The sequence below is a fragment of the Pan paniscus genome, chromosome 20 (genome assembly GCF_029289425.2).
Source record: "Pan paniscus chromosome 20, NHGRI_mPanPan1-v2.0_pri, whole genome shotgun sequence".
NCBI classification, from domain to species: domain Eukaryota; kingdom Metazoa; phylum Chordata; class Mammalia; order Primates; family Hominidae; genus Pan; species Pan paniscus.
Genome location: NC_073269.2, coordinates 46,062,749 through 46,076,396, shown reverse-complemented (window position 1 = coordinate 46,076,396; position 13,648 = coordinate 46,062,749). Strand labels below are relative to the sequence as shown.

Sequence of the window (13,648 nt, the reverse complement as noted above, 5' to 3'; positions counted from 1 at the left end):
GACGCCGCTCTCTGCCCCCACTCTGATCTGTCCATCCTTTTCTTCTGATTCACGGCAGCAGCCAGTCCTTGGTTTTCCTGCTTTCACCCTCACTCCTGCAGTCTGCTTCCCACATGCAGCCAGAGGGACCTGTGTCAGATCACATTCCTTCTCCGCTTGGAACCCTTCCATGGTTCCATCTTACTGCCTAAGTCCTCACTATGTCCCACAAAGCTCCGCAATCTGCCCTTGTTAGCTACCGGCCCTTATCTCCTCTTACTCTCCACCTTGCTCACTTTGCCCCACCCACCCTCCTCATTGTCTCTCCAACTTCCCATATCTTTCCTTCCTCAGGGCCTCTACATCTGCAGATCTCTTCCCTGCTTGGAACTCTCTTCCCCTAGATAGGTGCATGCCTCACTCCTCACTTCCTTCAGCCCTTTAGCTCAAAAGTCTCCTGATGCATTCCTTGACCACCGTGCCAAAAAAACAAAAATCATTTGCCCTCCAAAATCTCTATCCCCTTTCCCTGCTGTTATTTTCTCCAAAGCACTTATCGCTTTCTAACATTCAACATGTTTGGTGTCTATTGCCTCCATTAAAAAGATGAACTCCAGGAGAGTGGAGATTTTTATGTCTCGTACACCGCTGTATTCCCAGCTCCTAGAACAGCACCTGGTACACACGAGGTGCACTGTAAATGTTTTTCGGATGTTTGAATGGAAGCCCAGAGTCGGTCACTGTTCTTGGGGCTGGAAATGTATCGGGGAAGCCTTTTTGGGTGTACAGGGGCCAGAGGGATTTAGCTAGGAATACAAAAGAGGGCACAGCCCGTGCGAAGGCTATGAGCCCTGATTATTGGGGTGCTCGCATTGGGGAAGAGGAAACCGGAAGCGAGTTTAGGGTTTGGGAAGGCAGAGAGCGAGAGCAGCGGGTCGCGTGTGGACGGGCTCGAGAATCCAGGCTCACTGCGCGTGCGCCGAGCTCCGGGCGGGGAAGGGGCCAGGGAAGGGGCCAGGGGGCGGGGCTACGCGGTTGCGTCACGCGGCGCACGTCGCCGCGCGCCTGCGCTCTTTTCCACGTGCGAAAGCCCCGGACTCGTGGAGTTGTGAACGCCGCGGACTTCGGAGCCGCACAAACCAGGGCTCGCCATGAAGCCAGGTCAGGCTGGGGTGAGGGTCCGGGGTCAGGGACGGAGGCCGGGCGGGAATCCGGGTGCCAGGCCAGAATCGGAGGGGTGGGGCCTTGGCCTGGGGGCAGGGGTTCTGAGCACGGGTTCCAGTCTCCTGTGGGAAGGGGGATTCTGATTCCAGCAGGTCTAGGGGTTTGTGACTGGCTTCAGAGGTCACGGTCGTGAGTCGAAGAAGGCCGTGGGCCTGGCATTGGGGGTGTTGACGTGGGGTTCGTCTCATTGAGGCCGTCTAATAGGGATTTTGGATATTGGGCAGGAGGCGGCACTCAAGGGTCTTGGGCTAGAGTTTGGATTCAGGCATCTGGAGTCTTGGATCGCTGGGCGTGTTTTGGGAACCAGGCTTGGGTCGGAGATGGAGAGTTCCTGACCTTGGGTCCTGGAGCTGTGTGTGGGAAGCCCCCATTTGCCTTCCCTGTCGCTGCCACCACCACCATCCCCTTATCCCGCATCCCAGCTTTTCCAAGTGGGCCGGAGTGGATGAGGACTCCCCGGTTGGCCGTGTGCGGCGCTCTCCGGTTCACTTTCCCGCCTTCTGCACTTACAGGGGGGCGGATCCCCGGGGATGGAGTGGAGATTTGGGGATTAAGATTTCCACCTCCGGGGCGAGACTTAACAAGCTCGGCATTAGTCTGGGGTGGTGGGGCGGGTGGTTGTCACAGGAGGTAAGTAGTTTTATTCTTAAGATTTTCCACTAGATTCTGCTGAAACCACTCCCCTCATGGTGGAATGATGAGGGGGTCCTGGCTTTGACAGCAGAAGGGCCTCAGTTCAGTGTTTCAGCTCTTGCTCAGCTTCTTAGCCTGCTGTGTGAACTTGGGCAAGTGGCTTTACCTCTCTGAGCCTCTGTTTTCTCATCAATAAAATGGCGCCAGTTAGGATTAAGCGACGTTAAAAAAAATAGCACAGTGCTTGACATATAATAGTATTAGCTCTAATTGTTACCTTTATCTTTCTCAAAGAGAACAAAATTAGAATCCTTCTCGGTGGTGCCTGAGCACTTCATCTGGCCTGCCCAACCCGCACTCATCTGTGTGAGAACTTGCTTCATTGAGTTTGGAGAATTTCCACCATGGCCCAAAGGGTCTGTTTTCCTAGTACAGGCTTTCTTTTTCTTTTGTGTGTGTGTTTGTGTGGAGAGATGGGGGTCACCTGGCAGAAGATTTGTGGATCTGTGCCCTTCTCCCAAGTTCCCTTTCTCTTCCGTGTTTGGGGATCTCTTGATGAAGTGGGGTGGGGGATTGTAGGCCAGGTATGCTGAGATCCTGGCTTGCCTGCAGGCATTCTGGTCTGTGATTCCCTCATAAATGGAGGATACCCGTTCTTCCAACCTTCCTCCATTGTGTGGTAGAATGTGAAGTTGTAAAAGTTGTCAGGTGTTAGCTCTTTAGTAAGGATTTTAGCCTGAGTGAGAAAAGAACCCTTTGGGAGATTTTTGAGCAGGGGCGTGGTGCAGTCTGACATTTTTAAAAGGGATTCTTTTTGCTTCGATGTGTGAAAGACCTCAGGGTGGCAAAAGTGGAAGCAGGCACATTGGTGGGAAGCTTGTTGCTGTAATCTAGGAGATGGTGTGGTGGACCAGGATGGGAGCAGTGGACATGCTGACAGTTTTACATGCTTTTGAAGACAGAACCAACAGATTGTATGTGGGTGTGTGATCGGAGTCAAGGATAACCAAGGGTTTGGGGGTGTGTAACTGGAAGGATGGAATTGCCATTTTTGAGATGGAGAAGGCTGTGGAAGGAGAGCAGATTTTAAATCAGGGGGTTTATGGACCCCCCTCCCCCCAAAAAAAGAACTTACTGGAAAAGTTTGTGTGAACATGTGTTTTTTCTGAGGAGTGGGTACTTTTGGTACATTTCTCCCCAAAAGCTCCAGGACCTGAAACGGATTGAGATATTTTGAGTATCTGGGATTGAAAGTTTACACTCATGCCCACTCCGCCCCAAGCACATGCCAATACTTCCTTTCTGTTAGGCCTGGGTTGAGACTTTCATAAGCCTAGCTGTGGCATCTCCCCTAAATGAAGGTCTTGGCTTTGGAAAACTGTTGGAGGGCTTGGGCAAGAAAATTGAGATCTGAGTTGCTGTTTCAAAAACAGCACTTATTAGTTGCTGTGTGGAAAGTGGACTGTAGGGGGAGTAGAACATTAAAAAGTGAACAACTTAGTTATGTTCTAGAGTTTTGAAAAGGAAACTTCATTTTAAAAGATCAAATTAGGAGTAGCTATTAAAAGTTACATTTTCATCTTTAATAGAAAGATGAAAAAAGAACTAACTGGAAAAGTTTGTGTGAACATGTGTTTTTTCTGAGGAATGGGTACTTTTGGTACATGAGGAGGGAAGAGGAGACGCGTACCCCTGAGTTTGAATGATGATGTTCAAAGTAGGTGCCAGATAGTATACATGTGAAGTGCTCTGTGTGTACAAGTCATTTAATCTTTACAACCCTATAGGATGAGCACTGCATTTTTTTTATTTTTATTTTTTTGATACAGAATCTCTCTCTGTCACCCAGGCTGGAGTGCAGTGGCACCATTTCAGCTCACTGCAACCTCCGCCTCCTGTGTTCAATTGATGCTTGTGCCTCAGCCTTTTGAGTAGCTGGGATTACAGGCATGCGCCACCACGCCCAGCTAATTTTTTTATATTTTTAGTAGAGACAGGGTTTCACTATGTTGGCCAGGCTGCTCTTGAACTCCTGGCCTCAAACTGTCCGCCTGCCTGGGTCTCCCAAAGTGCTGGGATTACAGGCATGAGCTATGGCGCGTGGCCTGGCACTGTATTGTCTCCATGTCTTACAGATGAAGTTTTCAAGACCCCTATGAACCTTCCTTACTAGGGTCGAGAGTGGCAGCAACATTGCCTATCTCTCCATATGGGATACTTGAGGGGAGTGACCGGCACTTCCCTGGTCACCATCTGATGGATCGTGTGCTTTCTGAACAAATAGAGGGTGCTTTCTCCTTGAGGCAGGGCCCAGGGTTTAAGAGTCATCAGCTCAGTGCTCATTTAACATTTATTGAGCCCATACTTTGTGCCAGATGTTGTGCAGGGTTTTGGGGATGCGGTGGTGACCAAAACAGTTAAAAATCCCTGCCCATTTGGAGCTTGATCTTAGTGGGGGAGGCAGGTGGTAATAATATTAAAAATGCCATGTGTGATAATTGATTTGAAGGGAAATAAAGCAGGGTAAGGGTACTGTGGCCAAAGTAGGCCCTTCTGGGGAACTAACATTTTATCAGAGACCAGAATGCAGTGAAGGAGCGAGTGAGCCATGCACATGTCTGCAGGAGCCAGGCAGTGGGAACAGCACGTGGTAAAGATTTAGAAGCTGGACTGTGTATGCTTGGTGGGGAAGAGCATGGGGCCCAGCATAAAGAGAATGAAGTCAGGGAAGTCAGCACAGGCCAGATCCTTAGGATGATGATACTCAATGTGGGCTGCACCTTGGAGTCACCTGGAGAGCTTTAGGGGAAGACCTTGCGCCCAGAACAATGAAATCAGAATTTAAAGCCTAAAGATTTTAGGCTTTGATTTCAGGCTTTGTAAGCCAGGGAAAGGACTTTTTATTTCATTTTGGATGTGGTGGAAAACCACTGGAGAGATTTGGGCAAGGGCATGATGAGATCTTACTTGCTGTTTTAAAAATAGCATGTATTAGCTGCTGTGTGAAAAGTGGACTGTAGAGGGAGTAGAAGATTAAAAGTAAACAACTTTTGGTTGTTTGGGAGTTTTGAAAATGAAACCGTTCATTTTTAAAGATTAAATTAGGAATGGCTGTTAAAAGACACATTTTTTATCTTTAATACCATTAAGGTGCATGAAGGTTTCGTAGGACAAGATCATAATGTATCTTTACAAAAAACATGAGCAAGGCCGGGCGCGCTGGCTCACGCCTGTAATCCCAGCACTTTGGGAGGCTGAGGCGGGCGGATCAAGAGGTCAGGAGATTGAGACCATCCTGGCTAACACGGTGAAACCCCGTCTCTACTAAAAATACAAAAAAATTAGCCGGACATGGTGGTGGGCGCCTGTAGTCCCAGCTACTGGGGAGGCTGAGGCAGGAGAAAGGCGTGAACCTGGGAGGTGGAGCTTGCAGTGAGCCGAGATCGCGTCACTGCACTCCAGCCTGGGTGACAGAGTGAGACTCCGTCTCAAAGAAAAAAAAAGCAAGCTTATGATTGAATAGATTACATCATGTGAGAATGTGAGATAATTTTAAACCACTAGTTTTCCAACTATTTTTTTTTAACTTGTGTGATTTAGTACTTCTGAGTTTTTGAAACCAAATCAGAGAAAATATTGAATCTGTTAGCACCAGAGTTCTGTTTTAAACGTTGTTTTGTGCTAATGGTGTTTGCTGTCCTGAACTGGTAAGAATAAAGCCTGTCTGAGTCTGTTATTTCTTAAACATTTCGATCTTACTGACAAGTCGCAAACTACTTGTAAAGTGCAGCCTATCCTTAAATGACAGTTTGTTCTGCTTTTTCTTGTTTTTCCCCTGAGCTGAGAGGGACTTCTTTAAGCTTGGAAGCAGGGAGATGAGTTAGGGCTGACATCATCCTGTATTCCCCTCTGTTTTGGGGCTGGGGTTGACACTTTTCTTCCAGCTCCAAGGTCAGGAGTGGGAGAGTATGAAGACGTTTGCAGAGTCTAGGGGGCCCTGTTGTCACAGCATGTGCTCGTATGCAGGGCTCACTCTTCACAGTAATTAATATTGACATGGAATGAATTCTGTGAATCTGCTATGCAACCAAGGAAACCAGGATATTAACAGTAACCTACATCTATTCATGTACTCCTCCCCTATCCCAACCCCATATTAATATCTCCTTCCCATTCACCAATATCATGAGTTTTACATTTCTCATTCCCTTGCTCCTTTTCTTGGGCAGTATGATTGTGGCTGGGTGTGGTGCCTGACACCTGTAATCCCAGCACTTCAGGAGGCCAAGGCAGGAGGATCACTTGAGCCAGGAGCTGGAGACTAGCCTGGGCAACATAGTGAGACCCCCATCTCTACACTATGGGAGTAGTGGCACACACCTGTAATCTAGCTACTTCAGAGACCGAGGCAGGAGAATTGCTTGAGCCCAGGAGTTCGAGGCTGCGGTGAGCTGTGATTGTGCCATTGCTCTCCAACCTGGGCGGCACAGCAAGACTCTGTCTCAAAAAAAAAGCACTAAGCAAAAAAAATTATTATGATTTTAACATTTATTAGTCTGTTGTGTATAATTGAAGGTCATTTTCATGATCTTGATTGTGAATGTCTTCTATTTTATTTGCCCATTCTATTGATGGACATTTGGGTTAGTCTTCACTTTTCTTTTGCTGTGGACATTCTTGGAAATGTGTCCTGCTGTACACGGGCACATGTATTTCAGGTTTCTCACCTGAGAGGTATTGCTGGGTACAAGGTGGTTTAACCTTTTAAGCTTCATTGCCCTGACTCCTGTTTTGTTTCCCCCACAGGATTCAGTCCCCGTGGGGGTGGCTTTGGCGGCCGAGGGGGCTTTGGTGACCGTGGTGGTCGTGGAGGCCGAGGGGGCTTTGGCGGGGGCCGAGGTCGAGGCGGAGGCTTTAGAGGTCGTGGACGAGGAGGAGGTGGAGGCGGCGGCGGCGGTGGAGGAGGAGGAAGAGGTGGTAAGATTGGCTAGGGGTTACAGAGGAGGCCTTCCTGAGGCGGGGAGCGGGGAGGGCGGAGATTCAGGATCTTTCTCTCCTGTTGTACCTCTCCTTTATAGGTGGAGGCTTCCATTCTGGTGGCAACCGGGGTCGTGGTCGGGGAGGAAAAAGAGGAAACCAGTCGGGGAAGAATGTGATGGTGGAGCCGCATCGGCATGAGGGTGAGTGAGGAAGGCAGGGAGCCGGCTGAGCTTCGGGGCAGGGAGAGGCTGGGGGTCCTCATCCCTGCTCTGATCCCCTCACCCAGGTGTCTTCATTTGTCGAGGAAAGGAAGATGCACTGGTCACCAAGAACCTGGTCCCTGGGGAATCAGTTTATGGAGAGAAGAGAGTCTCGATTTCGGTGAGAACTGGGCCCCTGTCCAAGCCACCAGGGTCGCAGCTGAGGGTGTAGCCAGTAGTCTGTGTCTGCCCTCACCATGTGTCCTGCACGTGACAGCTGGAGGATTGTCATAATATGTAAACCACACTGTCTACTCCCTCATCCGCCTTCTGTGACTCCCCACTGCCTTCCAGTTAGACTCCTGAGTCTTCACTCAGGCCTCCAAGACCCTGTGCATTCCAGTTCCCCCTCCCTGCCCCCTGGCTTTGTCTCCTTCACTAACTCTCTGACCAAGTGTCCTCCAGCCACCCTGGCCTTGCTGTTCCCACTCCCAGCTCTGTGGGAGGCTGCGTCCTTATCATCTGCTTCTCCAGGCTGCGTCACACCACTCTGCGGGTCAAGGCATCCCTCACCGCCCTCCCCTGTCCTGTTATCCTGTGTCATTTTCTTTGAGGCCAGGGTGTGCCTGCCTTGGGGCCTTCCTAATCGCTCTCCCTCTCGTGGGAATGTCCTTCCTCAGATAACTTGAATGGCCCCTTGCCTCCTTCAGGTCTGATTTGGAATCTGCCTTTCAGCCCCTCCCTGGCCCCTTTTCCCATTTTCACCTGCTCCTTGCCCTGCTTCCCAAACTTCGTATCTTCTCTCCTGGCTTTGTCTTCTCTCCTTAACACCTGTCACCATCTCATATGCCATGTTGTATTTAGTTAGTTCGGTGAATACTTACACCTTCTGGGCAGGGATCCTTGTTTTGTATCCCCAGCGCCTAGAGCAGGGTCTGGCACACAGTAGGTGCTGGCACAGTGCATGTTTGTTGAACAAGTGCTGGTTTTACTGTTACTGTTTGTGTTTATTCTCTTTTGCTGCCCTTTGGGTCAGTCACCTCCATGAGAGGGCAGTGACTGCATGTGCATGGTCACTGCTCTTTACTCATGTTGAATTCTTGTGCAGTGATAGGACAGCCCAGTTCCTTTCAAGGCTCCTAGGGTTAAAGGCAGTGAGGTCCTGCAGAAGAGCCTAGCACTGACTTCCGTCCCCATCTCTCATCCAGGAAGGAGATGACAAAATTGAGTACCGAGCCTGGAACCCCTTCCGCTCCAAGCTAGCAGCAGCAATCCTGGGTGGTGTGGACCAGATCCACATCAAACCGGGGGCTAAGGTTCTCTACCTCGGGGCTGCCTCGGGCACCACGGTCTCCCATGTCTCTGACATCGTTGGTCCGGTGAGTGAGTAGATGGAGAGTCAGGCAGGAGGTAAAGGCTGCCTCCCTTCTGCCAACCTGGAATATCAGGGTTTGACTGCTTGCCTGCGCTGTGTGACTTAGGGCCAGGCCCTTTTCTGTCACCGCGCCTGTGAGTAAAAGGAGTGGCTTGAACCAGATAATGTCATTCAACCTCACTCCTGGGTTCTTGGCCTCAAGGGAAGAGATGTGGGTGTGGGGTGACCAACCTTAGAGAGACAGCTGGGAGTATAGATACCAGACTATTTGATTTGATGGGCCTCTTTAAAATTTTATGCTGCTAAAACCTGCTCTTCTGGTTTCTTTAGAAAGAACCAGGAGATCTTCATGATTTCTGAGCCTGTACAGGCTTCCCATTTAGAGGGCCCCTGGCACCCACGTGTCCCACTCTGTTACCCTTTGTTACTTTATGTGTTTATAAGCTGTTAAGTGTAGTGCCTTAAAACCTCAGGCTTTGGCCAGACGAGGTGGCTCATGCCTTTAATCTCAACACTTTGGGAGGCCGAGGCAGGTGGATCACCTGAGGTCAGGAGTTCGAGACCAGCCTGACCAATATGGTAAAACCCCATCTCTACTTAAAAATACAAAAATTAGCTGGGTGTGGTGACGTGTGCCTGTAGTCCCACCTACTCGGGAGGCTGAGACAGGAGAATTGCTTGAACCCAGGAGGCGGACGTTGCACTAAGCTGAGATCGCACAACTGCACTCCATCCTGGGCAACAGAGTGAGACTCAAAAAAAAAAAAAAAAAAAAAAAACCTCAGGCTTTAATCAGGCAAGTTACCTAACCCATCCAAGCCTCAGTTTACCTGTCTGGAACATAGACTTGTGAAGATTAAATGAGTTAATTTCTGAAAGGTGCTTAGAGCAGTGGTTGGCCCATTGTTACATCATCTCTGTGCCTTGGCTTCCTGGTTTTAAGCCTCTGTTGGGAACCTGGGCTCTCAGGCAGATGGGATTGGGTACTTTTGCTACTTGCTGAATAACTCTTGGCCAGTGACTTTATGTCTGGACCTCAGTTTATTCATGTGAAAAATGGACATGATAACAATAGTCATTAGATGGTAGGGTTTTGATTTGGGGGTTGGAAGAGATGCTGTGTATAGTGTATGGGCCTAAAGTAGGCACTCCATGCATGAGAACTAGCATCACTGTTCATTAATTTTTAATTTATTTTAGGATGGTCTAGTCTATGCAGTCGAGTTCTCCCACCGCTCTGGCCGTGACCTCATTAACTTGGCCAAGAAGAGGACCAACATCATTCCTGTGATCGAGGATGCTCGACACCCACACAAATACCGCATGCTCATCGGTGAGGGGTCTGGGGGTGGCCCCGGTGGGGTAGGACAGGCCACCGCAGGCTTCCTGGAAGAAGCCAGTGGATCTCTGATTCGGATGGAGTTGGAGTGGATGAGCAGACCTCTTGAGTCTGCAGGAATAGAAAGGGGTAAGGGGAGTTAGGTGAGGTTGTGGAGGTGGCAGCTTGGCTTCAGAGTCTTGGAAGCCACCCTTGGAGGGCCAACCTCTTCTCCTTCAGTCTCCTCCCCATCTCCTAGGTCTCTTGTACTTCCTGCCTCTTGTATTTATTACACTACCCCTCCATAAAAAGCCTCCTTTTGGGGGTCCTAATCATTGTCTGGTGAGAGCATATCCCAGAAAACTAAGCATGGCTTGATCTGGAGGGGCCCACTGTGAATATTAATTACTTTGTTTAAAAAAACATTCAAAGATATAATATAAAAGTTGAAAAGCCTTATAAACCACCGCCAGAAGTAACTGATGAGAACAATTTGATGTCTGCTTTTCCCAGGTTTTAAATAATCAGTTTTCATTATACCACCTTTTCATTTTTTGAAAAGTCACACTGGCTTAAAAACATTATTTTTCATTCTGCTCCTTTTTCTTTCTGTATTTTATTTTTCCCATGCACTCATACCATCCCCTTTGTTCTGCAACTTGTTTTCATTTCACAGTCCTGTGGACACTCTTGCCTATAAGTGCTCACTCACTCTTACTTGTCTTTTTGATGACGTGTCTGTCTCCCCACCAGACCTGGGAGCGTCTCGAGGGCAGGGTCCGGGTCTGACTCGTCTCTATGTCCCCCACGCCCGGCCCAGGGCTGGCCACAGAGTAGGTGGCAACCATGGTTTACAAGAAGAGTGGATGAATGATGTGACTGTGGGTTTTGGACTCATCTTGGGACACTGGAGGGAGGGGGACCAGTGGAGGTGGGGAGTGAAACTGGAGGCAGGGAGAATCTCCCAGGAACCTGCTGGTGATGGGCATAGGCCCCATGGGAGGATCTGGGGTGATCCCTGTGACTCCAAGTTTTAACTGCTGCTCCTTTCTCCTTAGCAATGGTGGATGTGATCTTTGCTGATGTGGCCCAGCCAGACCAGACCCGGATTGTGGCCCTGAATGCCCACACCTTCCTGCGTAATGGAGGACACTTTGTGATTTCCATTAAGGTGCGGGGTTTGGAAGAGTCTAAGATGGGGTGGCAGTGTTCTAGGGAGGTATCTTCTCTATCTGTATCTGTCAAATAGCCACCCAAAACAGAGGGGCCAAGTCTGCAAAACTATAGCTTTGGATTTAAAGAGGCAGGAGAGTGCAGCGGTCAAGTGCAAAATTGAGTCTGACCATCTGAGTTTAATCCCAGCCTGCTGTGTGACTGAGCAAGTTACTTAACCTATATGCCTCAGTTTCCTCACTTATGAAATAGAAATATTAGTCTAGTCTTTTTCAGGGTAGATGACAGGATCAAATTAGTCAATATAATATGAAGTGTTTAGAAAAGATCCTGGCATAGAATAGATACTAGATAAAAGCTAGGTGCATCTTTCACAACATTTTTATTTGGAAATAATGGAGAACTCTCCCATGCACCCTTCACAAGGTTCACCATTTGTTAGCCTTTTGCTACATTTGTTTTATTATTCTCAACTGCATTATTACTATTATTAAAGAAGAGGGAGTAGAAATAAGCCAAACAATTCCTGGGTATAAAATTTAAGCACTGGCTTTTAGATAAATAGGACTGTTTAAGGCTTCCTGCTTCAAATCCAAAACAAAACTAAAAACTTTTTTTTTTTTTTTAATTTGAGACAGAGTCTCGCTCTGTCACCAAGGCTGGCGTGAAGTGGTGCAATCTCAGCTCACTGCAACCTCTGCCTCCCAGGTTCAAGCAATTCTTCTGCCTCAGCCTCCTAAGTAGCTGGGACTACAGGCGTGTGCCACCACACCTGGCTAACTTTTATATTTTTAGTGGAGACGGGGTTTTGCCATGTTGCTCAGGCTGCTCTGGAGCTCCTGAGCTCAGGCAATCTGCCTGTCTCAGCCTCCCAAAGTGCTAGGATTACAGGCACGAGCCACTGCACCCAGCCAAAAACTTTCATTAAGCCTTTTATCACATTTCCTAAACCCGAGTGTCTTAGCCCATTTTGTGCAGCTATCACAGAATGCTATAGACTGGGTAATTTATTTATTTTTATTTTTATTTTTATTTTTTGAGATGGAGTCTTACTCTGTCACCAGGTTGGAGTGCAGTGGTACGATCTCGGCTCACTGCAACCTCCACTTCCCGGGTTCAAGCGATTCTCCTGCGTCAGCTTCCCGAGTAGCTGGGACTACAGGTGTGCGCCACCACACCCGACCAATTTTTGTATTTTTAGTAGAGATAGGGTTTCACCGTGTTGACCAGGATGGTCTCAATCTCCTGATTTCGTGATTGACCCACCTTGGCCTCCCAAAGTGCTGGGATTACAGGCGTGAGCCACCACGCCCAGCCTTAGACTGGGTAATTTATAATGAATGGAAATTTATTTGGCTCCCAGTTCCAAAGGCTGGAAAGTCCAAGATTGGAGGTCTGAATCTGGCGAGGGCCTTCTTGCTGTCATCCATTGGCAGAAGGTTGAGAGCAAGATAGAAAGGGGGCATAATCATCCTTTTAATCAGCAACCCACTCTTGTGATAATAGCATTACTCTATTCAGGAAGGCAGAGCCCTCATGACCTGAATCATCTCTCAAAGGTCCCACCTCTCAACTCTTGCATTTAAGGGTTAAGTTTCCAACACATGAACTTTGGGGGACACACTAGAACCATAGCACTGAGTTTTACTTGAATTAATAATGAAAACATCTGGTTTAAAGAGCACACAATAGAAAAACAGCCCAAAGCCCTGTTGTAGACATTAGTCCTTTCTCCTCTTTAGGCCAACTGCATTGACTCCACAGCCTCAGCCGAGGCCGTGTTTGCCTCCGAAGTGAAAAAGATGCAACAGGAGAACATGAAGCCGCAGGAGCAGTTGACCCTTGAGCCATACGAAAGAGACCATGCCGTGGTCGTGGGAGTGTACAGGTGAGCAGGGGCCCAGCAATACACCAAGACAGACATCTCTGTCCCTTGCACCCCGAGTGCCATGATCCTGGGGACCCTCCTTCATCACCTATCTTCCTCTCACAGGCCACCCCCCAAGGTGAAGAACTGAAGTTCAGCGCTGTCAGGATTGCGAGAGATGTGTGTTGATACTGTTGCACGTGTGTTTTTCTATTAAAAGACTCATCCGTCTCCCATGTCTGCTGCTCATTCCTCCCCTTGACCTGCTGACACAGGGAGCACGCACCCTTGGTCAATTTTGCGGGGTTGGGTAAATTCTCACTCGGTCACAGAGCGCATGCTCCGTTTCTAGCTGCCTTTTGCGCAGCGGCAGCCGGGATTTCGGTTCTTGGGTGGGATTGGTAGCTCGCTGCGCATGCGTGCAGGTAAGCGGCCATCTCGCGCAGGCGGAGTGTCAGTGTGGGTCACGTGAGGGGAGCGGAGAGGGAGGGATGGGGGCGGAGTCCAGGGCGTGGGGGGGCCGGTTTGTTGTGGTCGCCATTTTGCTGGTTGCATTACTGGGTAATCGGGGCCCTGGCTTGCCGCGTCCGCCGGATACCCTCAGCCAGTGGGCAGGTCTGAGCTCGGGCTCCCCGAGCAGTTTGAGTCCCCTTGCCCGCTCCTTCAGGTAACGGCGCGGGGACGGGTGGGGCGGCAAGCGGTCGCAGGGAGGTGGGCAGGACGGGATCCGCCCTGCTCCCGTCGCCGTGAGACTTAGCACGAGGCCAAGGGAGGAGAGGAGGGGGGTGGCAGGCAGGTGCGGGCCCTGCCTGGCTATTCATAGTTGAATTCCTGGAACCGGCCAAGCCCGAGGGAGCAGTTGCAGGAGGGAGGCTGGGAGGGGGTAGCCGGGCCCCACT

General features: G+C 49.4%; 1 protein-coding gene across 3 annotated transcripts; it reads left to right on the top strand.

Annotated features, from left to right (window-relative positions):
- Nucleotides 1-1,001: 1,001 nt before the first annotated feature.
- On the top strand, nt 1,002-12,980 carry FBL (fibrillarin). 3 transcript variants are annotated; one of them, XM_008964950.5, is made up of 9 exons: nt 1,002-1,140; nt 6,643-6,810; nt 6,915-7,016; nt 7,103-7,197; nt 8,225-8,395; nt 9,592-9,724; nt 10,768-10,880; nt 12,625-12,770; nt 12,876-12,980. In XM_008964950.5, the coding sequence occupies exons 1-9, from the start codon at nt 1,131-1,133 to the stop codon at nt 12,898-12,900; spliced, it is 963 nt and encodes a 320-aa protein (XP_008963198.1). In that variant the 5' UTR covers nt 1,002-1,130; the 3' UTR covers nt 12,901-12,980. The 3 variants fall into 3 exon arrangements, with proteins under 3 accessions (XP_008963198.1, XP_003812548.1, XP_008963199.1); XM_003812500.5 differs by having other exon boundaries at nt 6,643-6,813; XM_008964951.4 differs by lacking the exon at nt 6,643-6,810 and having other exon boundaries at nt 1,061-1,140.
- The last annotated feature ends 668 nt before the right edge of the window (nt 12,981-13,648 follow it).

Excerpts from the sequence above, each read along its gene's own strand:
- FBL (XM_003812500.5), top strand. Across the intron at positions 6,814-6,914 it reads TGGAGGAGGAGGAAGAGGTG|GTGGAGGCTTCCATTCTGGT; the intron begins GTAAGATTGGCT and ends TCTCCTTTATAG. Across the intron at positions 10,881-12,624 it reads ACTTTGTGATTTCCATTAAG|GCCAACTGCATTGACTCCAC; the intron begins GTGCGGGGTTTG and ends TCTCCTCTTTAG.